Raw genomic sequence first — 21527 nt, 5'->3', positions numbered from 1 at the left:
TTACACCCATAATATATCAAAAGCCACCTCAGTTGGTTTGACAAATTCAACTGTGTATGTCCTATGCATTTTCTCTTTCTAGATGATGGCATTAAATCATTAAGAACTCTGTTTTCAGATGACAGGCAGATGGTGCTTATTTCAGGAAATGCTATAGCATAGGGGAAACCACACTGGCTTTGTAATCTTTTGTATTTCTCTTCCTTATTTTGTTCTTCTCTGAAAGGAAGCTTGCTTCCTACATCAACCCCCTCCTCTCCAAAGTCATGGCATTAACAGAGGGTTTGGTGCCATTACATTCTTCATTCTGCTTCTGTGTTATATCTCTAACCTGAATCTGTCCTTTTTATTTCAATTTTGAGCCTTTTGGAGCAGCATCTGTTAGTATTAGAGTCACTACTCCAACACAATGAGGAGCCATTCTCAGCTGGGGACTCTCAGTCCTTGGGGACTACTGTGATAAATACGATTCATAATACTCATTAGAGACTCATTTTCCTTAGGAAGCTTTCTTGGCCAGCACCTCAAAGGTAAAAGGTACAATAGATCTATTTGCCTCTGCTATGACCTACTTGACTTCAGAAGGTTAAGCTAAAAGTAGCCTAGTCTCAGTGTATTTTACATTCTTTGTTATTTTATACTGTATGTTGAAAAGGAATAAGCTTTTCCTAAGAAACAAAGCACAGCTATGAGCCACTAACCCTTCAAAAATCCCTAATACTCTATTGAAATCCCCGAGCATTGCTGCAGGAACTCTTCTCAACCCACAAGGCATATTTTCAACAGTAAGCCAGCTTCGAGTTATCCAAAATAATACTGACAAACTGCTAACCCCAGAGCAATGCCACCTCTCTGAGAGGGAAGGAAGAGAGCCGGGGCATGAGGCTGGAATTCAAAGAAGAAGAAAACAAAAGGCTCTGGAGGGCTCAGGAAGGTATGTGGAGGAGCCCTCCTGCCCTACCCACAAAGATAAGAGAAGCCGCATTAAATCAGCCCTGGCTTTCTCTCTCCCCTCCCCAACTGCAGATGATTGCAGAGGTATTCTGTGCAGAAGGGAGCTCTTTTCTAGAGCACCAGCATGCTCCTCTGCTCTGACTCATGCAGCAGCTCTGCAGACCAGCCGTGGTGATATCATACTTGCCACTGCAAAGTGATAAGCTGTGACATTACCAACAGTGGCTGTCATGACGTCAGTGATTGAATTAGGCATGAGTCATTCGAACGCCATTCTCCAGAAGCTTAGTGGCAACATCTATTAGTCATCACCGATGGCTGTACACCAAATGGTGCCCTTACCTCACAGCTCACAGGGTTTCTGGACAAAAGTGAAGTGATGCTGCACATCACAGCTGCACCCCCTGACCTGGGGCTTGGTTATCATCCCTCCAGCTACCCCCGCCAGAGTCATCAGCTGAAGCTCTGGTTGGTCATGATAAATATCTTTATTTTCACTGCCCCCTCAAAAAACTTCCAGGCATTTTCAATGAAAAAACACCTCTTGTTGAAGATGACCCTCTGAGCATATGAACAGAAAAAGGGAATTCTTTGATAGAAATCTCCCCTTTGAGTAGTCTTAACTTTCACTTGTGGTTACCCTCCTAAGTCAGAGTTAAAAGAATTACATAATTTGGTTATACATTAAGAAATCAACATATCCTTTCACTGAAATGAAAAATACTTCCCATGCCTCTTCTGGGGTTTGCAATGAATCCTAGCAGACAAGGTGATACCACATATTTGAACCTCAGTTGACAACAGCAGTTAAGATTATTCCACTGCAAGATGACAAGTTAATTTGGCTCTAATGTTCCTTCAAATTAACAATGATATCTTTTCTTGTTTCCGGAGGACCAGATCAAAAAGGGTAATGTTACAGTGAGGAGAAGAGTTGATGGTGCTGAGCAGATGATGGGGATGCTAGCAGAAAAGCAGCAGGGAAGAAGATGGGGGAGAAAAGGAAAGAAGGCAGCAGAGTGTGTTATTTTTAAGAAAAAAAAAATTGTAGAGGGTCTCAAACAAGAAGAGGAGAGAAAGGTCAGAGGTAGAGCAAGATGAGTGTGGAAAAGGAGAGAAGTGATGGGTGGATTAGGAAAAACAGTGATGGGGGACTGTGTCACTGGGACATGGGACTTTTCAGTCTTCTCCTGCCTTTCCAAATACATGGAGGAGGCATAGGAGGGAGACAGACACAGAAAACAGAGAAGGCATGGGAAAGAAGATGAGAGAGTTCAATTTGATTTATCCCCATGACTTTTCCATGTTTTGGTTGTATGGAAGCAATATTCACTGTCATTACTGCCTGGCCAGCCGTGATCAAGGAAAGGTCAAAGGAAGGTAATAGAGAGATGCAAAGGAACTTAACTTCTAATATAAATAAACCTTCCCATAAAGCCTCATAATTCTTCATACTAAAAATATCATGAATAATTCTAAAATAACAGCAACAGTAACATATATTACTAGGAACAGTCTGTGTTAGCTGTGCAGCTATCCCCAGGTCACTGCACAGACAGCCTCCGATACCTTTCAGAAGAGCAGGAGGTCGGCAAGTGAAGGAGCATTTCTTGCCAAAGGTGGTCCCCTCGCTGCAGTTGAAAGTGGCTGGGTAGCCATGGTACTGGTCTGGGACACCGCAGTCCACAGGCTCGCAGGTCACCTGCTTGTTCCACTTCCCATCCGTGCAAGTCATGGTGATGCTGGACTCCATCTGGAAAAAGACACGTGCCTACAGCCACCACAGCCAGCGAGGGAGAGATCAAAACCATTTCAAGCCTAATAACAGCCATTATTTTGGCTCACAAGTTAAGCAAAACTGGGCCTGACCACTACCATCATCATTTGGACAGCAGCTACTAAGAACACCAAGGTCCCACAAGAAACAGTGTCAGAGAACCAGGATGTATTTCGGTCACCTCTGGGGTGAGACACCAAAGTGCTTCAATATAAAGAGTGGAGCACTACAAATAATCTCAACTCTTGTCTGCATCGCCTCCTGAGACAAGCTGGGAAGCCTGGCTGCTCTGCCCTGTGATCAGAAAGGAGCGTGCAAGTCTGAGCTGTTTGGAGCTGACAGCTATCCCTGATCCCTGTCACCTTTGCAGTGACACAGCCACTCCAAGGGGATCCCCATGTACTTCTGAGTAGTCGAACTCACTGTTGGGTTTCAAGTAAAAGCCAGCCTGACATGAACCCATGTGGGACTCCCATCCGAGGCTCTCCCAAGAGGTGGCAGTCGCCCTTGGACTGGGGTACCAAGGGAGGTGGCCCGGGCCACGTCAACACTGTGTTCAGATACCGACAGCTGCTGTTATGGCTTCCACTATCGGAGTGCCCCGAGGCTCCAAATGAAATCAGGGCCCTGCTGCCCTGGCACCGGGGACACGCATGCCTGAGAGACAGACTTCTTCCTGGAGGAGTTTGCAATGGACAGACCGAAGAGCATCCTGCCCATACGTCCACCTGGCACTTGAGAGGTCGAACGCAGAGTCAGTGCCTGTGCTCTGCCTTCCCTAATGTCACTCTACTGCCATAGCTACACAGAAGGTATACTTCTACAGATTTGAGGAATAATCCAAACAATGCAGCAGATTGAAATCCTGAAGTGCTAGGGAGAGAGAAAAAAAAAGGGGGGGAGGTAAAGGAGCCACCCGTCCAAAGCTAAGATGAAGAATTTACTGGGTGACCGAAGGACAAACAGATGTTGGCAAAGAGAACAGAATAAACAACATATCCACTTTCTAATTTTTAATTAGGGAAAATTATTGAAAACTAGAAGTGAAGAATCTGAAAGTAGGACTCCTCCCTACATACCAGAATAAAGAGAGGGACAGGAGAAAAAGAAATGTGAGAAACCCAAACACGAGAAGGGGAAGATACTGGCGAGGAATCTGACCAAGCCGTACAGCAGCACTCCTCTGCCTCCAGGGAATATTTTATTCAGGGCTGGGACGCTCACAGGAGATTTGCACCGCCGACCACTGATCTGGGTTTATAAAAGGAAGGGGAATTTTTCTAGCACACATCAAAGGGACCTGGATTCCCTTTTTGCAAAAACACCCTAATGGTTTCAACAGAAGTTCAGACCTGTCTCCCTTTGATATATGGTTGCATTCAGAATGGAAAAAGCAGTCCCAGAGCCGAGAAACTGGACACTTCCCAAGTGGGCACAAAACCCCTTTTCTAGACTGTGGAGTTTATTTAAACAGGGAGCACTGCTGATGGAAAAAAATGTCTTTTCTACAAATTTAGAGTAGGGATTCTCAGAGCGCTCAGGTGAAGTGACACTCTGTGTTCTCATTCCCAATCATTTCGCTCCCCAGCGGCTATTAACTCTGCCTTTGTTGCTTATCAGAATATCTGCACCATTAAAAAGTAAATATATTCTGTAGACAGTTGATGACTTGAAGATGCCTGTGCTTCCAGAAAGTTGCGGTGTGATGGGCACAGGAGAAGGGATGATACAGCATATTTCCATGTCCACCACATTTGCAATCCAGGCTGGGCTGCTCCAGCATTCAGCAAAGCCTCCATTTCCCTTAACAGATGCTATCATCAAATAATGCTCCAGCACCGTGGCTGCTGGGCACCTCGACAGCAGGAGGTTAAAACATAAACCAAAGCTATTGATGTCAGGGACTATCCAAATGTTACGGAAAAGATGCGAGTCTTGCACTGGATGCTGGATCCACGCTGAGCACAGGGAAGCTCTATCAGTGATAGGAGATTCAACTCCAAGATTGCAATTATTAGTGTTGGTGTGATCTAGTTCAGAAATCAATGATTTCTGAACTACTAGCTGATACTGGCTGCTGAGACACAGTATGGTGCACAAGGGAGCTTCTCTAACGACAGGGTTGCACATCAGATGTACCTCTACAGAGCACCAAATAAACAGTGCAAATTCAGAATCTGGAATATAACACAAGAATTTAAACAGAAGCAATATCTGTGCATGACAGTCACACCTTACAGAAAATGGGCAAGAACGTTTTGCCCAAGCTAACACTTGTGAGAGTATTTCAGCTGCAGCCGTGGTCTTTGTTAGCAGAAAGCTGCAGGACACTACTGCCTGCTGGAAATGCAACGCGCCTGGGGCCACCCCTCCGTGGAAGGGATCCCTCATTAGAGCTATACTCCCATTGCACTTTATTTCTGCCCCTGTTCTAGACCTTGAAGTGAAAAAAAAATTAGTCTCTCCGCGTTTTCACCTCTGGGTTTTTCCCCATGGTACCTTCCCAACAAAAACACTAACTAAATCTGGAAGAGTCACCTTCTTCCGGACCCCTGCGGCTTTTCCTCTTCCTGGCACACTGGCAAGGCCATTCCCATGCAGAGAAGCTATGCCCATGTGGGTAAGACCCTGGCTTCTCAGCTTTTTCCAGTAATTTGTTCCACACTTTGTATGATAGAAGCTGAGGTTTTCAAGGTCAGACATAATAATGGCACATTTTAGAGTATGTCTATCATGTCATCACTTCAAGCAATAGGAGCACATGCATTTCTGCAGCAGAACATAACAGAGAACATTCCCTGCAATGGAGACAAAGACTAGTGGCTTTGACTGCAAGCACAGAGGACAAGCCTAACACGGAAATTATTGCAGATGGCACCCACCAGCTTTCAGCTTCTCCCTCTCGCAGTGTCCCACCTGAAGGTGGGATCATTGCAGGGCAGGACCCCAGGCTGCTGAGCAGGAGCCCGGCTCTCCCCAGCACCACGCTGCACCTCGGGGGTATTTCCAATCGACAGCCTGAGCAGTGCCGCCTTTGGATCCGGCCCTGGGCCCTTCTGGCAGCATCTGCATCTCCCACCTGAAGCCTGAGCAGGCACGTGCCTGTTTCGCCTGTCTGATCTGACAAGGTCACCCAGCTCACAGCAGTCCATACGAAGCACTTGGCTTTCTCATCTGGTTTATTAGCTGTCACTTTGGGCACTTTGTGCTGCTTTGACTGGCATCACAGCAGCCGCTTCCCTTCATGTCCTGCCTTCCAAAGAGGCTTACGCAAGGAGGGAGGGCGGGCGGGAAAGGAGGAGAAAAGAGGGGGGAAAAAAAAACGGCCTGCGAAGATACAGCATGCAGTACAGTGAAGAGGATGCAAACTTAAACAAATCTGGTGCCAGAAAGATTTGTTTCTTGGGACTTTTAACAGCCTGGGAGAATTCATGTCTCCTTCCTGCTGCCCAAGATCCCAGCCGGCTCCTTCTTCAAGCGATGCTTCACGTGTGAAGTTTCCTCTCCTTAAAAATGAACAGCTGTGCCCTCCCCTCTAAGTATTCTTCCACTTCTGCCCACTACTGTGCCTCTAATTGAACCCACATGAGCCGCGCTTTCTTTTCCTGGCATGATTGATGATGCCTTTGCACAACATTAGGGAGCTGCTGGGTTTTAAATAACACCTCTTGACCAGAGCAGCAGTGGTGGTAGCTTCAAGGAGAGATGACAACAAGTAACTGAATGAGCAGGGCTTTCAGCGAAGGACAAGGGGGAGGAAAGCAGTGAAAGACAAAGGGGGAAAAGGGGGAGAAGAGAAGAAAGAGCGATGGAGTTGTCACGGGGGTGGGACGAAATCGGGGGGGAATGAAAACATCCCGAGATCTTCTTTGTGAGAAAGATACATGAAGGATTTTGCTCCATCACTATGCAAACCCTTTTTTGTTGTTGTTGCTGAAGTCCCTAAATGAGGATGAGAGAGAACCCAAGAGTTTGTAAACAGCTCAGCCTTTTTTTTATTTTCAAACAGCAAACAGTTTCTACTGCACATAGTGCTGACGGTTTTTAGGGTTTGGTGATTTTATGGAGTTTTAACAGAATTTGGGAATGGGAGCTCCTCAGAGAGCAGAGATGAATGAATTTTTTGCCCTAAGACTGATTAAAATGGTGACTTCAGAAGACACAGAGGCCAGAAAGTGCAGAAACTGTTAAGAAGATTTTCAAAGACCCCTTAGATGTAAAAGACTGATTTGAAATGTGACTTGTGCCCCTACATCTCTGAGGTGCTTTTGAAAATTTTGCCTTTAATTTTCGCTTTTAATTCCTGTTCACCCTTTTTTTCTGCCTTTCAGTGAAATACGGAAGACAAATGTGGTTCAGATGCTAAACCAGAGTGTTTTCACTGGTCTGTCAATCATCTTCATCAGCATGCAGAGGTCATGGGCCACCGATGTTCAGTCTGCTCTTTGAGACATTGCACCTCACCTCAGCCTCCTTCCTACCCAAGAGCGTGAAACATCAGCCTGTGCAAAGCTACTTTCCTTCCTCCTCTTCCTCATGCAGCCCCCCACGCTGTCAGTTAAATGAGAAAAAAATAGCTCTGGACCCTCAAATCAGTCAAACAAGCAAAATATCCAACTAAATAACTACAGCGAAACAACCAACAGCTTTGTGCAAGATTCCTCAATCACGGCAGAAAGTCCCTCTGACCATAAATAAGAATCCACATGCCCTATCTCATCTCCAAATGCTTGTGATCAGAAGAGGAGCTGAAGCTGGGAAGCAATTGTGGAAGGAGCAAAATGCAATTCAATACAACACAATACGAGGAACCCAAACCACGGATTCTGGACTTTCTCGGATAATTCATTTCTTGCCTACACATTCCACAAGTTCTGGCTTGAAGCACCTGACACAAAGAAATAAAACAAGATGATAGGGAAGGAAACTGTCCATTCCTTTTCAACAGATCTCCGAAGCACATGAATAAACTTTTAAAGCACATGTTTAATGTGCTTAGCTGAACATGGATATCTTGAAGATGTTCCACTCCTTCCCCGATTTGAACAGTGAATGCACAGCACTGAGCAAAACAAAGCCACTGGCCTCAGGGTTTTTATCGGTGGAAAAAAGACCATGAAGTGCAATAGTAGACCAGGGTGAGAGGAAGCATGTTGTAATAGGCAGTGAATCACGTTAGCTAGGGGTGCTAAAATCCTCCACTCCTGTCATATGAGTCTGATCAAGGCTCTGAAACCAAACTTCTCAGAGCAAAACCATATACAGTTGGCTGAGCCTCCCCAAAAGGTACTTCTTGCGTTTAAATAACACAGCGCTGGTGAAACATGTTTAGGCTGTTTTATTTGGTTTGGGATTCCTGTGTGCTCAATGTACAGATCCCTTCCAACTATTTCCTGGTTCAGCCATTCAGGCTTGTTTGAGAACTTGTTTTCTGTTCTGTAAAAATGCTCAGCTGGAGCTGGGGTTCTGGTGCTGATGCCAATTAGGATGGAAGAGGCCCAGCTCGCGGGGTCCTGTATTTGTTTTGTAATTGAGTTGAAAGGGCTGACTCATTCCCCCTCCACTCTGTCTCCCCCCTCTGTGAGCTGATGAAGAACACAGTATTTCACAAATACAGACAGGCTGCTGAGCGCGGCTGCCTGCCCCCCGCCCTCCCCGGCCCCAGATGTGCGTGCTGCCCCAACAACACGCGAGAAGGTGCTGATGGGGGAAACCACCCCCGTGTCGCTCTCCCGGGATCCAGCAGCGTTAGAGACGAGAGCACAAACTGGGGTGCCTGCCCTGCATCCATGTATCCCGTGCACCCTGCTCCCAGCAGCATGCCGAGGCTGGGCCATGCTGCACATACACCTCGTCCACCTCCCCCAGCACAAAGGACCTGCATTTTTTTAATGGTTAAAGAAATTGATAGCTTTCCTCAATACCCCACTCACTGCATCAAGACATGCTGCTTTTGTAGGACTGGATTATTAATGCATGGCTTAGAGAAGATGGAGAGCACTCCCTGGCCCACTGGGGTAGGTTTTCAGTGCTTTGTTCAGAAGCAAAAAGGTTTGGGTGCTTTTTCCACCCCCTTGCTACCATGCATTTCTGCAGTGTCAGGGTGTGGTTGGGAGCAGATGGACTGAAACACTGCAAAGGAGTTAAGACATCGTTAGCCTCAACCCGAGGAATAAAAATGAGATATTTTGCCCAGAAACTGGTTGTGCAAAAAACCAAACACCCCACCCCCAAAAAAACAACCCAAGAAACACTGTTTGGCTGAGTAGAGCCAGTGAGATCAGAGAAAGCCTGAAGACATATTTAAACCTTTTGGGTTGAAAATTTCTAAATTTGGGGAACATCTGAGCTTTGCTCACTGTCAGTACCTCTTCCTACAGAGTCAGATGGCTCCTACTCTGATGAGAAGTGTTTGGGTAAGGCCTTGTCCCAAGGCTGAGCTGAGATTCTCAGTTTTAGGCTGGGTTATTTCTCAATTTCTCCACATCTGTTTGCTCATCCCTGTCTTGTGGGTCATACATAACCAGCAGAACAAACCTGGCTCTTGCTGAGATCATCGTCTCGCTGGACTTGCAAAATGTAGCCTGTCTTGCAGCTCACGTTGCACTGGGCACCGTTGTACCACCCGCTGCCAGTGCAGTTCAGCAGCGCGTTCTCGATCTCCAGCTTTTGGCAGTCGGTGGCTTCGCAGGAGTAGTGGACACAGCTAGGTGGGAGACAAGAAGTCGTATTTTTATTCAAGTCATTGAATTAATTCCACAAGAGCAAGCATGTCTGACTGACAAACTCATCACTTGTTAGGCAGCAGGTACACAGACTGCATACTGCACCCAAAACTCCGCAAAGGGCTCCTCACCAACGAGCACACCCTGTAGTTATGTCTTCCGAAGGACAGGGACAGTGGTAACGGTGATGACAATGAAAGCAAATTACAGGTCTTGTGGCAAAAGGGAAGAGCCTGCCAATTCTGCAGAATTACTTTCTGTTCTGCAATATTCAACTGCACTGTGGCCTTCCTACTCCTGTACCAACACGCATCCATCCATCCATCCATCCCACGAGAACACCCTCCCTCCAAGAGCAGTCCTTATGCCCCATCCAATTTTAAATCTCTGCTGAATTCAGGAGTGCCCGATATTGCTAGTGATAAGCGTGCATGTGTGTACATGTGAAGAGGGGTTTCTGTGATAGACACTCTTATCTTTGCGAAACTCGATTGAAATCAACACATTCATTTTATTCCACTTCACAAGGAACACCAAACATCAGCTGTGTAGCTGTGTTGATAAGCTGTTATCAAGCTCAGCAGCATGCTGTCATTTCAGATCTCTCTGGTTGCTGTCCTGCCATCCATAAAATGTTTCCCCGGATGGAAACTGTCTGCTCTCCCTATAGTAAATTCTTGTATGGGATACCTTTAGCACAACTTGTAAAAAGAGGTTTTTGTTTTATTTTTGTATACACAGAGATGTCTGGTTGACACAAAATCTTTCACCATCTCCGATAACCTGAGTCAACCATTACAGCACATGTTCAAATGTGGGTATGGGGCAGTCCCTCAGCTAAAGGGCAATGAAAATGCTGAGCGTCTTAAAGCAAGAGGGTAGATTTGGACTAGATACAAGGAAGAAATTTTTTACACTGAGGGTGGTGAAGCACTGGCACAGGTTTCCCAGAGAGGTGGTGGATGCCCCATCCCTGGAAACATTCCAGGTCAGGGTGGACGGGGCTCTGAGCAACCTGGTCTAGTGGAAGATGTCCCTGCCCATGGCAGGGGGGTTGGACGAGATGAGCTTTAAAGGATCCCTCCAACCCAAACTATTCTACGATTCTATGATTCTATGTGCAAAGACGTTTTGCTGGATTAGAGACAAAATTTCTGGGGTTAAGGATTCCTACAAGGTGATATGCCTCTGCTGAAAATTAAAATGAATTTAAATTAAATAGAGTTAAATTAATTCTGAGGAGGGAAAACCTTGACTTATTTCACCGTCTACGTGGGTAGGGAAGAACCTGAAACACAGAAAGTTATAGAAAGAAGGGAAAGCAATGCATCAATACACATATTTTGAAATGCATTACAAGCAAGCTATTTCTGTCTCCTAGAAAAAGGGTTAACAGCCACCAAAACCCCATCCACCTTAGTAAGCACAGGACTTAGCATGTACATGGTGTTTTGCTGTGTTCAAAGTGTTGTGCAGACATTATCTAATTAATTTTCATGACACCCCTGCGAGACACCTGGGCTGGTATTGTTATCCCCATGTTACTGACAGAGAAGAACATCTGCACATGTCTCTACTGAGCTCTAGATCAGATTAAACGACAGTATTATGTACCTCCACAACTCATATCTCTGTCCCAGACTAGTGCTGTATGGGAAGTGCCCGCTGCTTGTAATTTAAGGTTGGTTGTTCAGTGTCGGCCCTTCCCTGGAGTGTGATGAGCCACAAACAATTCCTACATTCAGAAAGCTCTTATTTCCTCATTGTGCATGAAGTATTGCCACTGGCAGGACTGAGGAAGGAGAATTCCACCTCTGTGTTGGCCAACTTGATACCCATGTATGCAACAAACAGCGCCCTGTCTATCAGCACTACAACTGTGACGCGCATTACTTCTGCAGAACGGATGATCCTCTGCCAGAGCTGACCTACACAGAGCGGACCTGCCTTCAGCAGGTCCCCCCCTCCATACCAAGGGTTTCACGCATGTTTTCCAGTCACTGCAACTCACAGCCTGACAGACAAATTTAAACTGCCATTGATTTCACTTTGCACCGATCAATAAGACTGTGGATGAGATGGTGGAAGAACAAGTGGACAGTATATCCTAGTGCCCAGGTGGTCTTCTCTTGCAGAGAAATGAGGTGAGGAGAACAGCCATGTGCAATTGTCTTGTAAATGCCCAGCACGAATCACCCAGGAATGTGAACCACAGACCTTACTCTGTTTCGGCAGCAGCCCCCTGGGCAGCCTCACATAGTGTGGCTCCCTGAGCAGATCAGTACCTTACTACTGACCTCACGGTACCGCTAGTTGAGTAAGTCACCAATTAACATTAGCAAGAATATCTGAACAAGGATGTTGAGTGAGAGTCTAAATGATGACTGACGTCTTGTCGAATCCTCCCTACATATCCCAGTTACACCTACCCATGAAGGTTAATCATCACTTTGCTCCCCTCTGTTTTTCAGACGGCGAGGCTGCAATATGAGTTCCTCCTCTGCCAGGGCTCCAGTGACGAGGAAGTTGACTCATTGAGGAAAAAAGCAAGCACCATTGCCAAGCCATTCTCAGAAGTACATATTGCGAACCTTGACTGCCCATTGCAAAACTCCCGCAAAATCTGAAAATCTTTTTGCACTAAAGTTGGATAAATAAAATAATAGCAGACCTATTTCATTTAATATCTTACGCGAATCAATGTGCTACACATCACTGCAGCACTGAATTCAACCTTGAATGGCTTCAGAGGGAAGGATGAGCCTACGAAAACCTTTGCAATTTGCACAAAGGGAAATCTGGAGGAACATCACCACATAAGTGGCATCGCTTTTCACTTCCATCAATGTAAAGGAGAAAAAGAATCTGGTTTCTTGAGTTCATATCAGGACACCAGATGAGCAAGCCTGGGCTTAAAAGTCCTACAGAACTGAAACGCCACAGACAAAGGCATTAAGAAACACTTATTGTGATGTTCTTCTTTCTGTTTACAAGTCCCCTTGTGGTCTTCTTAAATGGCCAGAGAACATTTTTAGCCACCCCCTCCAGGCTCCAGATTATGCCTTGGTTAGGAGATCATCTGGGCAGCTCTCTCTGTCTGTAACTCTATATGAATGACTTCAGTGACAAACAACACAACCATTCACTTTTTGTAAAAAAACAACCACTGCCACCAAATGTTTCCAATTTAAATATTTCTGGTTCTCTAGCTACTGGTTCCAATTTGGTATCAGCTACTGTCAGCCGTAAATCCCAATGAATTTTGAAGTCACGATCCTGAATTGAGTTCTGCAAATGCAGAATTAAGAAGGAGAAATTAGTATCTCCAAGTAGGAAGTTTAGACAAAGAACCCATCACATCCATATTACAGAATTGTGGGTTACAGAAGCTCTTGCATGGGTACCGCCATTTAGCAGTGGTTAATCATCACATGCTCCAGAAACTATGCCCTCCTTGGGAAAGAAACAATATAGAGTATCTGAGAATGAAATCCTGGCATGGGACAGCTTATCCCATTTTTTTGCAATCAAAATCGGGTGACTTCATCAAAACTGCCTATTTCAAACCATCCCTGGTCTATCCTAACTCCCCAAATGCACCCGGGAATTGCTTGCCAGAGTACGAGCTGGTCTCGACAAAAGCTATGCAAGGGACCCAAGGACCACTCTAACGATTTACTGATATATATGTAACGAACAAGTGTTGCTGCCTGGGATATTCCCTGACAGTGCTTATTTTACTACGTCCACCTCAGGATTCACCTGTTCCTGTTCTTGCCCTCGTAGTATATGATTTCTTAAAGCAACATTTTCACACCAAGCTGAGCGCAAGGAGCAGTGGGTTTCTTGCACGCTTTCCACTGTCTGTAGTGTATTAAAAATATAGATCAAGGCAGACCGTTTCAATGATGTAAAAAGCCCTGAACTGAGTTAGCTTCACACGTAGGCTGAAGTTCTGAGCCAGTTCTTACTTTATTCAAATCCATTCTGCCCATCCCTAATCTAAATGAGCTCAGTCATTAGCCTCTAAATCTTTATTTCTCTGTGCCAATATTGGCCCCAATTCAGCAAGGCACTTAAATATGTGCTTAACTTCAAAAGCACAGTTAAGTCCCACTGATAGATTTGACTAGAGGGGGATGTAAGCAAATAACTAAGGGCTTTGCTAAATTGGGGTCTTAGTGACACAATCCTAGAAACATTTGTATTTTAACATGTTTATAGAGAATTATAACAATTAAGTGGAACTCTTCCTTCCTTACACAAAAACAATCCAGGACTTCCTCTTTCGAAAAGCTTACAGCAGCCAAACTTTCTTTTCCTAACCCTGGGGTCAAGCACTTTTCCAAGAACTCATCTTAACATATTTGTTTCCTTCGTGATAGCTCTGACAGATATATATGCATAGGTGAGCATAAAAGCTCATGGTATATAGTTGTTATGAGAAGAGCCACAACATTATCTATTGTACATAGGAAAAACTTCCTTTTCCGCAGTTCAGGCCAGCCTGGGCTGCAGATCTGAAGCATACTTTGTTTTGTTCTACGCCACCATACATATAACTCACACAGAGGTATGAGAGTGTTTCTAACAGATTTATCCTTACAGTGGGTTCATCTTCTCCTCTGTAGAGATTCCCCTAAAGGCAAGAGCAGGTTCTCTCTCTCTAATCCAAACATATATGCACCATATTGAAAAGCAAAGGCTGCTAGCCACAGTCCTTGTTGTAGAAATAAAAAAGTATGAACTGCAGAGGTGGCAATGAATTTATCTTCTTCAGTCTTCAGCTAAAACACATTGGTCTCCTTGTACCAACACAAAATCTCAAAGAACTTCTACCCGAATCCTTGGGGCTTGATGGGAACTGGTGAACCTGTGCCAACTGTGCAACAGGAAGAAGGATCAAGCCCTTTTCTTTTAGCCCTTTCCTTGCCTTCAAATCCAGACCATGAGAGCGACCAAAAAAGTAGCATCACCTACGGTCCCTTCAGCGATCTCACTGCCATACCCTCGGGCCTGACTCCAATAACGATCACAACAAAACCTTAATTGCGGATAAACCTAGAGATTTACAGAAAACACTTCATCCAACCCCAGGTAAGCTGTGGGCGAAGGAGAGGCATGAGCCAGCACATCCCCACCACTGTCCCCACCACTGGCAGGGTAACATTCTCCCTGGGGACCGGCTCTGCCTTCAGCCTGCCTGCACCCCATTGTGTGGGATATTCCTGCCTGGGGGGGTCCATATTGAACCGATAAAGCTCTCAAAGCTCCTTTGCCCTGCCAGCCTGGAAGCGGGGCCGTGTGCCTGGGCGTTAGCAGCCCCGTGGGTCTCCCTGCCAGAGTCTGTCCAGGCAAACAAAGAAAACGCATCGCCTTCCACTTTAATAAAAGCCAAATGATGCCATTTGCCAATTACCAAAATGGGGCGAAGGTTAAAAACCCATTGAATTATAACACATGTCACGGACCAAAGCTTCTATGATTAACAGTTCTGTGAGAAATTCATTAATTTCACCAGAAGCAAGCTGACAGAGATTGCGCTTAATGACAGAATGCAGGGCACTGGGAAGGCAGCTGAATCGAGAAAGAGAAAGCTGCATTGAATCACAAAAAAAAAAAAAAAAAAAAGCGAGGAGACCCTTCCCCCCCCCTTATAAAAAGAAAAAAAAAAAAACAGAGTTATAAAGGGTGGTTGCATTTGTTCTGCTGCTGAAGATTTATCTTCATCATTTCTTGTTGGGGAAGCTGACAGCAGGAGGGAACAAGACAAAGAGAAGAGCTGGAGTGGGCTATGTCTCCCTGGGGCTTGTTTGGGGCAGCAAAGGGCGAAAGCTCAGAGGACGACTCTCCGCAGAGGCCAGGGCAAGGACAGGCGATGCTGCATTGGCCAGGAGTGGGTCTCGGTCTACTGTGCTGGTCCCCGCCGGCTGTCAAACGCCCTGATGTGCACACTTATGGAGGAAGGTAAACCCAAAATCTTCCCTGCAGAAACCATTTTGCAGCCGTAACGGTGACTTCGCACCAAGATTTAACCAAACAAAGAAAAGGAAAATCTTTTTGCTACACTAACCAGAAAGCATAACGAGGGGCACGCGTGCTGGAGAGCTGCGGGCAGCCAGAGCCTGCTCCAGGGGAGGGGAGGCTTATCTTCACTACGAACACAGAGTTAATGGAGGATCAGAAAGTTGGAAACTCCTGAAATCCACAATTCTGACAGCTGAATTGGGGTGTCTACCTGGGTTTTCACGCCTCCCACCTGCAGTTTCCAGGAGAGGAGCAAATGGCACCAGGCGTGATAGAGGAAGGGACAGGTCTCGTGAACGCGGCAGGGAAATGCCACCGAGAAAAAGCAGCACTTCACAAGGACTGCCTTGCCAGGGATGGGAGACCCCCAGCTGATGTTTCCTACACAGTGAAAAGGACAAAAACCAGATTTCAGAGGAACCGCTGTCAAAGGCAACCCCAATGCACCAGGCTTTCTTGCTGCTCAAATGACTGCGGGGTGGCAAATTATACCTCTGCCTCTGCACACGCAATTTCACCGTCCACTCCATGAGGCTAAATAGGAAATAATAAAAGTATAATAATTTGAGCTATAAAGCACGAGAGAGGAACTAACTGGGCCATTGTATCTGGTCTAAGGATGCAATGTGAAAATAAAGCGTGTCGTTTTTACAGCACATCTCCAGCAGTGAGGTAAACTTCTGCTGAAAACAAAAAAGAGCCTGTGGTCAGCTGCAGCAGAAAAACAACTGGAAAAATACAACTGGAAAATACAGAGTATTTTTTTTTAAACCCGCTATAAATGTCTTCAGAAGGATGGAATGGATTTTCAAAAGAGCTAATGATGACTGAGGACAACTACCTATAAAGTTCAATGGGACTTTTACATTTAAGCTCCTTTTTCTCTTCTAAAATATTAACTGTAATACATATTTTAAGAAAGAAGAGTGAGTGCATGTTTTATTTTCAGTTATTAAGTTGTCACTAACCCATGGGAGTGATCCATTCACCCTCAAAATAAAAGCTGTGTTAACCTTTAAGGGCCAATATATTTCTTTTCCCTCACATATTTAAAATCTGCACCCTTGCCTAGAAGTGCCTGTATCTGGCTGTAAATCCTCTCCAACCAAAATAATTCTCCTTGAAGAGAGAGAAATAATATCTCTTGTAGAGAGAAGCCAAAAAGCAGGCAAAAATATCCATGTTCACCTAAGGAAAATGAAAGCGGTAAAATTGATGCTTACACATAGGAAGGAAAGAGCCTTTAAAAATTAAATAGATATTTAAAAAATCGTATTAGGCAAATGCAACCAGTGGGGAAAGAGGAGAAGGGAAGGATGGGCAGTGTGGGACTGGCACTCAAAGGGGGTCTGATGGGGAGACTGTGAGCATGGGAGGCACAAAACGCACATCCAGCTTCTGAACTGGTTAAGAATAAATTAAAAAATCCCTCTTTCTATGTTCTTCCTGGATTGGGTCAAATAACAAAGGAAAAAGGTGGCAGGTAACAGCAAAGGCATCACCTATTTCCTGGCTGCACGACTTAATGCACAACTTTCTCTACATCTTGGATACCCGAACTGCTTAGAGTTTCTTCTACGGAAGAATAAAGCATATATGGTCACCCAAAACGATCCCAGCACAAGGCAAATTGGAGATTTTCCACTATAGCACTGTCATCAATGGGAAAAAATCCCACTGATTTCAATTGGCTTTGGATCAGGGCTTTATTTCAGAGAGTTCCTAGTTCCTTGACTGACATGGGAAACTTTATGATCAATCCAGCATTGTAACCTGCAAGACCTAAAACGTTACTCTGAACGAGCGAGGCTCTGACGGAAGTTTTTGAGAGCAAGGGGCTGAGATGGTTCAGTGCATCACAAAAACAAAACAATGCAAAAAAAAAATCAAGGGGGAAAAAAAAAAAGAGGCAATCGGCGGGTGATTCTTCTTCAAGAGATTTCTAAAGGTTAGTTTGCTGGGCTTCAGAGGCTCACTGAAGCTTTGCCTAAGGGGAATGCATTTTTTATTAAGGAAATAACTTTCTAAACACAGAGCACTTCTAATTTCATAAGTGAACAAATGGTTCAATTCCTACTGAAAACTTGAGAGGCAGGAATGTGGTCCTGCGTCTCAGCCCTCTTGAGCTCCCTGTTGCTTCTCACCATCTCCTTCCAGTGGGTCTTTCTCGCTCTTTTTCTGTCCCGCTCCTGCACTGGGATTTGGCCAAACTTCCACAACGAGACTTCTCATCTGAAACTTGATCCTGCTGTCTTTGGGCCTCTGAACTTATACAACCTATTGCACAGAATGATCAGACTCCTTGAATCTAGGTCAGAACACACTGACTGGATTGATTTAGCTATAGATATACTCCTTTTTTAATATATTTTATTTTCCCTTCCCTCTCCTCCTTCTCACCCTCCCGCCTTTCCTGGAATAAAAGCAGGTCCTAGAAACAAGCCAGAACATTATCAAAAAACGTGACAGCTTGCTCAGGAGGCTGGGATATGCAACTTGTTTTACTATTGCTGCCGCTATGGTATGATGACTGCTCGCAACTTTGAATTCACAAAGGGAAAAAAAAAATGATTCTTTCAGGGGTTTTGCTAAATTCTCCCCTCTTCTTTTCACTGCATCGCTGAAAGGATCCATGAAGCTGCCGCACCAGAGGCCATGAAAGGTCACAATCTCTGTGGGATGCTGTAAAGCAGAGACTGAGAGGGGTTAGTGGTGATCTATTGATGTGTTTGTAATAACAACAAGAATAAAACGGTAGCCATAAACCTTTCATCCTGGGGGGTCCCACAGAGCTTTTCAAAACGTGGGCCGGATCCGGAGAGGTACTGAGGGCCCTTCCCCAGCTGTAAAAGCACCACGAATGCTGGTGGCCAAGCACCCGCCACATGGGACCGAGCACCTTGCAGGATCCGGCCCCGCCAGGGCACAAGCATCACTTTGTCTCCGCGCGACTGTTTCCGTGGGAGGTCCCTTTAGCAGCACAAAGTGGTTTAGATGGAGGCCGGCGTGTGAGTGGGGAAAACGATGCCGTATTGGGGAATGTATGGAGAGTTAACTGGCCCCAATTCCAAGCTTGGGATAAAGGAGGGAGGAGAAAGGAAGAGGAAATAATTCACTAACAGTATCCCATGCGGGTTAAATGCCCCATCCATCCTGATCAATGAGAACACTGCCGGTTTTTTACCAGCGACACAAAAGGGTCAGCAGGGTTCAGCTGCTGTGCCCCTCCTGCCTCCTCTTAACCCCCGGCGCAGGCGGGCGGCGCGGGGGGCGGTGGGTGGCGAGGCAGAAGGAAGCAAGCTGACAGGCTCACCTCTGCTCCGCTGGGCTGTAGGTCTGTCCTCGCTGGCAGCTGCTGATGGTGATGGGGTCGAAGTTGTGGAAGGAACGCAGGGCCACCCCGGAGATGGCCACAAACTGGGAGCTGAAGCTAATGAGGACAGCCTGGGTGTGATAAAAAGGGTGACTGAGGTCATGGATGACGGGGATAATCAGGGGATTGTTCCTGCAGCTCAGAACGTGGACACCTGCCAGAGGAGAGACAAGATCAGAAGAAGGGTCAGACTTAACACAATCGCTTCCCGAAGCCGTGGGCACTTCAGAAGCATTTCACCCATAGGAACGGCCCTATAGAGCTGAAAAGTTATGGTAAGCTGCCTGGAGGGGCTTCCCAAATCGCTCTGGAGAGCTTAGCCGAGAAGTATATCCCTCCAGACAGCTGAAGAAAGGCTGCCATTCTCTCCGTGAGCGCGGCAGGCTCTCAGAGCAGTTTCTTTAGACCACAGCTACGTTTCTATTGTGCTCTGTTAAATCAGGAGCAACCATCACGGAGGAAGCGGAGTCGCACTATTGTAAAACTGGTCTGAGAGGACAGTTGGAGCCTTTATACCGCGCATCAAATGGTGCCGGCAGGCTGGGTGGCTTTGTGCACCATGGGCAGTGCACCAGTGGCTTGTTTGTAGCTGCGCATGTCATTAGCACTCAGCATAAAACTTTTTTGCATGAGCTCTACACTAAATGTGCCCAGTTTTGATTTTTTTTGGATGGTTTTCAGCCTTAGGGTTATCTCGCTCTTTGCTAAAAAAGGCAAAGATGGTCCTGGAGAGAGAATCGAGGGTGATGGACCCCCTGAGGATTTTACAGGTGATCACATTTGAGAAGAAAATAATTGTGTCTTGGGAAAATAACAGTGTCTCAAGAGGTCGAGGTGCACAGAAGCACCAGAGAGGTGACAAGGAGACTTCTTAATCCCTTTTCTTCAGCAGAGAAGGCACTCAGTGACCGTCGGGAAGAAATTCCCACCTTCAAGTAGAGGCAACCTGAATTCAAATGGGCCAAATCCATCTCAGGGGTAACTCAAAGGACAGACAGCTGTCGGCTGGCCTCAGAATTCATTAATTGAGATTCACAGCCTGACAGCTGACTGCAAAGCCCTGCCTCCACGGCTCCGTGGCATCGCTCCGAGGATCACTTGGCTCCAGCTCCATTCGCTTCACTGGAGCTCCCCCAGCAACGGCTTTGGCCCAGGCCCTTTGGCTACCCTGATACACTTACGAATTTGAAAATAAAATAAATTCTATTTGCATGTTTAACTGGCTCAGGGATTTCTATTATTATTATTTTTTTTTCCAGTTCAGGTTTCTGACTTAAAAGGGAAGGAATAAAAAAGTTCTCATTTTTCTCCTTAGAAAGTGATTTCCTGTGAATTAAGACAGACTTCTGACCACTCTCTTTAAACATCTATCTCCCACCCTCTACTTTAAAAAAATCTTCCTGTAATAAAAAAAGTAAAATAAAAAAGCAAACCTCTTTTTGTTTTGGTCTTTACCTGACCCTGAAATAACCTCCCTGTCTACTTGCCTCCCACAGGTCTTTTGATATCAGCTCCTTGTGGAACGGTGCACGTTTCTCACTTACAAACAGGTGCAGTTAATACTCGAAATCCCGGGTTCCCAAATTCCTTGGAAGTTTCTGCCTTCTCTGATGGAAAGCCAAGAAAGACCTTATGGTATGAGGCTGTTTATTCACTTCAATTTCATTCCTCGCACTCGGGTAGTGTCCACAACAAAACAGTCCCTCAGAGCTGTGCTGCAGTTGCTGGTGCTTTCTGACCCAGACAAGGTAAACAGGCACCGAACACGTCAGGTTCATTTAACTAACCTGCCTTCATTAGCAAAAAAAGGCTCAAGATAGTACAGGAGCCCATGGCAGGGGAGTTAGAGCTGTCTCTATGCTTGCCCCTCTTTCTGTAGCTCTGTATCCACCTATTCAACACTCAACAGCTCTTGCAAAGTACCCAGCAGCTAAACTCCAGTGTCTACAATGGCTCTGAACTAACAGCGCTGAGGTGTTTGGCATCCCAACCTCTCCATCTCCTACCGAGACTCAGAAGAAGCTTCTCATTATCTTCTGGGAGTCCACACGGTAAAAAACTTGCTCTGATCAAGGTGGGAAACTGCACTTCTGCATAGACTGCATTTTGCTCATAGGAGTGTCTTTAGCACACTGAGGACTGATCAAGCTTTAAATTATTGCTACTTCCTTTTGGATGTACTTTTAGTTTGCCACTGGCTTCTGCTTAAGGCTGGCTGACCGTCTGCAGTCAATCCTGCACCAGTGCATTTCAGCTGCAGTTTCTAGCTTGCCACAGTGATAATTCAAACACATCAAATACAATATGTAGGAAAAGGACTTAACGCCGCATCCAGAACTCAGACAAAACAGTGACTGGGAGCTCTGCTTGAGTGAGAACTGCTGGGTAGCCTACCTACACCTCTCCTCTGCTCCAGGCCAGCCTCTTCTGAAAAGGTCAGAGGGGCTTTTCCATCATGAAGGCAGCATTTCAGCTGTGAAGATCTCCAGGTGTCAGTCTGAGCCATGCCAAACTCATGTTACAACTTCATCGAGGATTTAAAAACCTAACCCTCAGCTTCCTCTTTGCTCCTCTTTCTTGTTCTCTTTCTCTCACAATCTGTCTGTCTGTCTCTATAAAATGTCGCATTAAGTATTTGTTGGCATGCTTGTGGCTCCATCATTTATTTCTC

At 45.6% G+C, this 21527-nt stretch overlaps 1 protein-coding gene across 1 annotated transcript in view; it reads right to left on the bottom strand.

The window, feature by feature from the left end:
* PAPPA (pregnancy-associated plasma protein A, pappalysin 1) overlaps positions 1 to 21527 on the bottom strand; it is a 179641-nt gene that overhangs the window by 30078 nt on the left and 128036 nt on the right. The window contains exons 13-15 of the mRNA XM_009319278.1: positions 18797 to 19010; positions 9269 to 9437; positions 2524 to 2707 (exon numbers count right to left, since the gene is read on the bottom strand). Of these exons, the coding sequence (XP_009317553.1) occupies positions 2524 to 2707; positions 9269 to 9437; positions 18797 to 19010 (567 nt within the window). The remainder of the gene's footprint in view (positions 1 to 2523; positions 2708 to 9268; positions 9438 to 18796; positions 19011 to 21527) is intronic.

The sequence above is a fragment of the Pygoscelis adeliae genome, unplaced genomic scaffold (genome assembly GCF_000699105.1).
Source record: "Pygoscelis adeliae isolate BGI_AS28 unplaced genomic scaffold, ASM69910v1 Scaffold270, whole genome shotgun sequence".
NCBI lineage: Eukaryota > Metazoa > Chordata > Aves > Sphenisciformes > Spheniscidae > Pygoscelis > Pygoscelis adeliae.
The sequence above is the reverse complement of the archived record's forward strand: the minus strand, read 5'-3'. Positions and strand labels throughout refer to the sequence as shown.